Below are 6,733 nucleotides of genomic sequence, written 5' to 3' on the forward strand. Positions count from 1 at the left end.
GCAGGAAGTAGAGGGATGGAGAAAAAAAAAGAATTCTGCAGCTAAGGTCAAGAATCCCACTGTCTGCTATTCATTTCAAAAATATTTTCACTATGTTGAGACCAAAATGCAAAACACCTGCACATAAGCTTTATATAAAATGTCCTTCAGAGGCCAAATAATGTATCAAAACTGGACACTGGCTATATTTCACTCAAAATATTTAATACCTGTTTTATCCTATGTTTCTTTATGAGAAGCCAGAAAGGAAGAAAATCATTTTGGGGATTATCTGTGTTACCTGATAAGAGTGCAGTCAACAGACAAACAGCCTCAGGTGTACAGAGTTACAATAACCACTCCCCAGTGACCTCCACTTGGAAGAACTGAAGAGAGCAATCCAAATTCTTTTATCTGTTGAATTTGTATGAGGGATGCTGAATTTTTCCAGCAGATGTTTCCAGTGACAGTTCTGAAGAAAAGGTAAAGCCAGGTCCCATTAAAAAGGTCAGGCAAATAGAGTGTAGGCTCCTCAGGAATTCAACCTCTTTAGCCTCTGACCTACATTTACACTTTTCACCAAGGGGAGTCTTCTGCCCCTTAAGGTTTTTAAGATCCTATGTGTAAACTCAGTAGTCCAAGTGACCAAATATGGAAGTGTTAATGATGAAATGATGAAAATGGTGCCATTTTGTTGCATGTGGTATGCAATTAAAAAACAAAAACTAAATTCTTCTCATTGAAGTATGACATAGCTGAAGTATGACATAGCTGAAGTATGACATAGCTGACATTATATCCCCGATCAGAAAATTAACTATTTTGATAATCAATAAATTGTTAACATATCTAAGTAGTAATTTCATGGTTCCTATTTCACTAATGTTCATATTAGCTTATCCATATCTCATCATTATTATTATTATTATTATTGTTGCTCTTCAAGCTTTGGGATGTTACCTAACAAAACAATACACGTGGATATCACTGGGAAATTGTGGTGGGTATTTCTTTAAAATGTTTTGCCATTTTCTGGTCCTTTGTAACCTGATGCACCAGATAGTTTGTTATATAGGACCATCTCAGAAGTCATCCTTTGGTCCAAACCACTGTTGGTTTCACCACAAGTGCATAATTTGAAGCCTGACAAGATGGATTCCCACGTGATCACCAATCCAGCTGCCTCACAAGGTAAGGTCCTTTGCAGTACAAATAACTAATTGAATTATCACTAAAAGATCTATAGATTAATCATTAAAGACAATTATTTGTAGTTGCAAACCTTATTTCAACAATAAGAACATAAGGACAAGGATTGATTCTAATTGTGTCCATATTACATTGTATTCCTTTGTATAGCTGTGGATTATCCATGCCTCCTCTTAGTACTGCATGGGACTGTGCTGGATCTTGTCTGTCTAAAAGGATGACACCTTTAAATGCCACGACAATAAACTCTAATCAACACCAAGTATCAATGACAAACAAAGGGATCTATCCTATATTAAACTGTCAGCTATGGCCTTCTGACCCTCCTCTTACTAATCCTTATTCATTTATAAAATCATGCTGCAGCAGAGTGATGACAAATCCAGTTTGCTGGTAAAGTGTGGCTTTCCAATCCAGTGGCTGGCCTTAGAATTTGTTTCCACTCATTTGGTCATCTCTACCCTTTTGAAGCAACGCCGCTCTGATGGGAGGTTGATAAATCAACTGTTAATAATGACATAACACACATATCATTTCCATCCCTTACTCCCTGTGATGTAACTACTTGTGGGTTTCAGACTGTATCCCTGAATGATTCTTGCTTAAGTTTATTTCCCTTCACCCCCAGCTCTTCAACTGCCCCCTCCCTCCTCCCCCTTGGAGTCACATCTAAGTTGGATTAATGGTCTCCCTGTGTCCAGATGTTACATACTGATGGAGGAGGTGGGAGGAGCTTGCAGATTCCAGTAACCTCAACTATGGCTTTTACTCTGGACAGCTTCCATCAAATTGTAATGAAACTTATATAAGATCGAACAACAGAAAAAGGGCAGATGTGATTTTTGTATTGATAGGAGCTGGCTTCAGTGGGAAAATGAAAGGAAATAAATGTTACTTTTCCCCCTAGCATCAAAGTTAACATACTATCAGAGTGAGATGAACTGACAGATTGATATTACTAATATACAGGCATATAAAAAGGCGATCAGACCACTGCTAGAGGACAGAGGACATCAATTCTAGTGTAAGTCTTTGCACCTTTTGCATCCTATAAATATATTATGAATGATTTTGCAAAGACTCCAGGATTATGTAAACATGCAGGCTATCATTCTAAATGGAGCATAGGCTTACAAAACAGTCTTTCTGAGCAAATCTCTAATACAATTATGTAAGTACAAAGCTACATGATGTATGTGGTAACATCTGTAGAGAATTTTCAAATTATGGAGCTATTTTGCACCTTTATGTGTCCCTTAATATACACAAGGGGGGAAAAGCAAGCTGCTAGCTCAACAGGTCTGCAGCCTTGTCAAAAGAGCAATGGTGCATTTAATATCTCATTATTGCTATCAGGGATTCGGGAGTATTAAGGAGATCCCGGGACGTAAGAGGATAACTGCACGACTATTAATTTCACTATCAGACATTACCTGGCTGTCACTAGTATATAAAATGTGATACCCAGTTGTGCAGACACTACACGTCTGGACAAGCCACGCCATTAAAGATTACACCTATACAAGCAGACAGTTGTTTTCATATGCGCCAAGTAACTGAAAACAAACATGAAAGCTGATCTGAATGGCTGCCACAGGTTTGATATGAAACTCGAGTGAGCTGCTCGGGTTTTTTTGTGAATAAAAAACCGGCAGTTTCTTTGAATGGTGGCTATCAGCTGTAGCCGTACACAGAAAATACACGAGGAATGGAATTTTGCTTGATAAACATGGAGAGGGGATAGAGCCATTTTGTCGCAGTCAGTCAGAAATTATGTAGGTGGAAATGGGTCGTTCGTGCAAGTGTTGCAATTGCTTTTTTACCTGCTGATTATTCCAACTGTGAATAACCTCAGTGTCTGCCATCCTCGCAGGCAGGCCCACTGTCTGGTCAGACAGGAGCTCTGCTAAACAACGCACCACAGGTTTTTAGGCCAAAATCATCAGCGGACCGCTTATTTGTGAGCTACTTTGTCTGATTCAAGGCATTCCTAGTTATCGATCTCTCCCTCTGATGATACTCATGTGGCACACTGTGTTATTGTGATAACAACCTATTTGAGGTGTTGGCTCTAACTCTGGTGAACACAGGCCTGTGCACAGATGCTTTGCAGGGGAGGTGGGGGGAGAAAAAAAAGTGATCATGCTTTCTCGAGTATCACAATGCAAAGATAATACAACAGGCATCTTACCTACGGTTGCACCGTTAGGAGATGTGATCTCCAGGCAGAGTATAAATCCCAAGTAGAACAACCTCATCGCCATCTCCTGAGCAATGCCCCGATGGCACTGCTGTTAGAAAGGAATAGAGGAAAAGTTGGCTGGATTTCTGAAAGCAAACAACCCGATCAACCACCTCATCCGAACCCCTTCAATGGGTCCGGGTGCGATTGTCCGTTCAGCTGCGCCCTCAGCCCTGCACAGTGGCCGCTTCAGACGGGCTTCTGGTATAAAAGAAGCCTACAGCTTCAGCCCTGTGAGGCTATAGGCAGTGCAGCAGCACAGTCATGTATATTTCTAATTGATTATCGGCATTCAAACATGATGCACAGCACAGTGTAACCTCTGTCTCTCTATCTCTCTGTGCTTGCTTGCTGGGTCTCTCTTGTTTCACCACACCATGCCACCAGAACCGTCCGCTCGTCCAGAAGCCCTGCAGCCGCCGGTTCAGCTCAGCTCATTCCGTGCCAAACTTAAAAAGAAAAATTAAAAAACGAAAAGCGTCTTTTTCCCCCCCTCAGAGCGCCAATGCCTCACTGTGCTTGTGGCTGTATAAGTGGATGGTGAATCTCAAGCTCCAGCACCGTGAACGAGCCCGTGACGTAACGAGTCCGATTCCTCACACAAAAAAATGGTATAACCAAGCGGCAAAGGCCGTCTGCGCATGCGCCAACACACCTCCTTTTCTCCTATTTCATGCGCTTTTTCATCGACCGTGGAGGTGGGAGTGAGAGGCGGCACTGCAACTGGCGCTCTGGGATCAGCCATGTTGGCTCAATATCTGTACAAAATAAGATTTTCTTTCTTGATAAAGGGGAATTACACTATTGTAAAACTGTTGATTAAACAGCTGCAAAAAATCACTGACACACTGCTTGCAGAATTGTTGAACATCATACCTACTTTTAAGGTTGCTTTTTTCTCCCATCAACAATTATTTTCAGACTTCATCTAGTGGGTAGTTACTGGTGAAATCTTATGCCTTTATCGGCACTGCATAAGAAGATAAAGCTATAATAAGCAACATAGGCTTTAATGGCCTATAATTGTATCCACGCCTACAACAACAGACGGTTTATTTTTTGCTTGAAGTCACTGAGCTATTTCCAAATTAACATTTTCTGCTAGAGGACTACAATAAATGCCACCATTTGAACTTAACCAGTGTTATCTAATTGACCTTTTCTATTCCTGTATTTTTCTCACACATTCAGAGTTGCACCTAAACAGTAGTTACAAGTCAAAAGAGAAAGGCACGACAGTTCAGCATGAGGTCTGTGTGCAGCTCACGCTGTGGATGCTGGCCAACCACCTTTTTTTAAAAAGCATTTCTCCACCTCTGCATTCTTCACTAGATGATGCCCCCTGCTGGTATATTGAGAAAATAGCATTGAATGTTATAAAATAGAGATTTGGTTTGGTTTTGGTATATTTGAGCATGCAGAATAATGTCACACTCTTCCCGGCTTCAAGTAATGGCAATTATTAACCAAATGAAAACGTATTTGTACTATATGAACTGTAATTCAATTGCATGGTTGCCAAAGCTAACGTTAAAAAACCTACATCTGAATTTGGAGTTCAAATAAAAATCCCATCTGCATTATATTCTCCAATCTATTGACCCAGTTTCCCCTTTTGTCAGCAACCAGACCAAAGATATGTGCAATAACTTGGAGATATGTATATGGTTTCACCTTATCTATCCAATATGCAAGTTTACTATTTTGAATATACGAACAAATAGGAATGACCATTTCTGGATGTATGTGACAGTGAAATATTAGTAAGTTTACAGGAACAACTAGTATCTACAGGAATAGGTGAGTGGTCTCTCAAACTGTTAAGAAATTAGGCTTTTTAATGATAATTTAAAAAAAAACATGTCATAAATTACCTTATTAAAATGTCTTCCACAAGAGAAATGCTTTAACAATGTAGCTGTTTATCGCTTTGGACATACGGTGAGTAACCTTTGTGATATTACAATATAGTTTTGTGAATAAAAGATTGACATAAACCCTGTAAACCTGCAGGGGGCACTGAATACTCACATTGGAGAGAGACATTCATGCTGTAATTTATTTTACAAACCTAACAAAAATAATCCAACACTTTGATGCAATACTTGGTAAATCTTACATGGCACACCCTCTGAGAAAGCTCTGATTAAAGGAGTAATTTGATTAGAAAGAGAACACGTGAGGATTTTTACCCCTGCCCGCAGGCATTTTGCAACTGAAATTCTCATAAATTTCTCTCTCTGTGAGTCTGTGGTGTTGTGCAGTCCGTGTCTCCTGTTCCCACCGGCATTTAATCATGGGTACTAAAAACAACAGGTGTGTATTTCACACTACACAAACTGATGGTAACCTCACTGCCACTGGTGTTAAGAATGAGTGTGCCATTTCAGGGCTTTTTCAGCTTACAGATGTTTACCCAGAGCCAGAATCACAGGGGAGAATTTGAAGTATGAAGAGAATCTGTGAAAAACATGCCTGGATGTTGTCTGGATATCTGTTGAATCCATGCATATTTTCACTCCAAGCATCAAATCAGAATATAAAACAAAGAAAGTCACAGAGAAATTAGTATAAAAGTATTTTAAAGGGTTTTTTATGCAACCTATGTATCATTAACCTCATCAATGCTCATTTTCAGGTTCACAGAAAACACTAAATGTTAGCAAATATGTTTATGTTTATTTACATTGCTGTGTTTCCTGTTTGTCAACAATGTGAGTCAACATGATTGCTGGTGTCACCTCAACCTGAGAATGCCCCCTTTGTGGGAGGAGGGTTGAGCATTGTCAGGAGAGACAGACGCCAGCATGCTGTGTGGGAGACAGCTTGAAAGAGTGCCAGCGTAAACACTCCCAGACCACATGTTCTCCCAGGGCAGAAGGGCTGGCCTCTCTCCAGGCACATCTGCACACAATCCCTCAGCTTTTAGCAAGTCAGCCAAGGAGACAGAGCACAGCAAAGGAGGGAGAGGGAGAGGGGAGGGGGGGTTCCCAGACAGGGAGAACCTGCTTCTTCCGTGACAGTAGTGTCAATGATAAAAGTGATGATTGATTTAAATAAAAGAAGAAATTGTGATAAACAATGACTAGATGGAGGATCACAAGAATCAACTCCCTGTATGCAAAGTTAATAAAAATTCTGTGTGATTGCTGACCACCATATTTGCAACTCTATCACGCCTCTAGATTCACATACTGAGGTCTGCTTAGCAACATTACATCATTATCCAACCTGCCCATATCCTTGAGAGAAGATGGATTGCTGCATAAATCAGCCCCCTGACTCTCACACAGCCACACTCTG

The 6,733-nt window shown here is 40.4% G+C and overlaps 1 protein-coding gene across 2 annotated transcripts in view; it reads right to left on the reverse strand.

Moving 5' to 3' along the window:
* lrp1ab (low density lipoprotein receptor-related protein 1Ab) overlaps window positions 1-3,999 on the reverse strand; it is a 90,053-nt gene extending 86,054 nt beyond the window's left edge. For both annotated transcript variants that reach the window (XM_053318167.1, XM_053318166.1), the window contains exon 1: window positions 3,380-3,999. In XM_053318167.1, coding sequence (XP_053174142.1) covers window positions 3,380-3,452 — 73 coding nt within the window. In that variant the 5' untranslated portion in view covers window positions 3,453-3,999. The remainder of the gene's footprint in view (window positions 1-3,379) is intronic.
* Between the last annotated feature and the right edge of the window lie 2,734 nt (window positions 4,000-6,733).

This window comes from Scomber japonicus, chromosome 4 (assembly GCF_027409825.1).
Source record: "Scomber japonicus isolate fScoJap1 chromosome 4, fScoJap1.pri, whole genome shotgun sequence".
Lineage (NCBI taxonomy): Eukaryota > Metazoa > Chordata > Actinopteri > Scombriformes > Scombridae > Scomber > Scomber japonicus.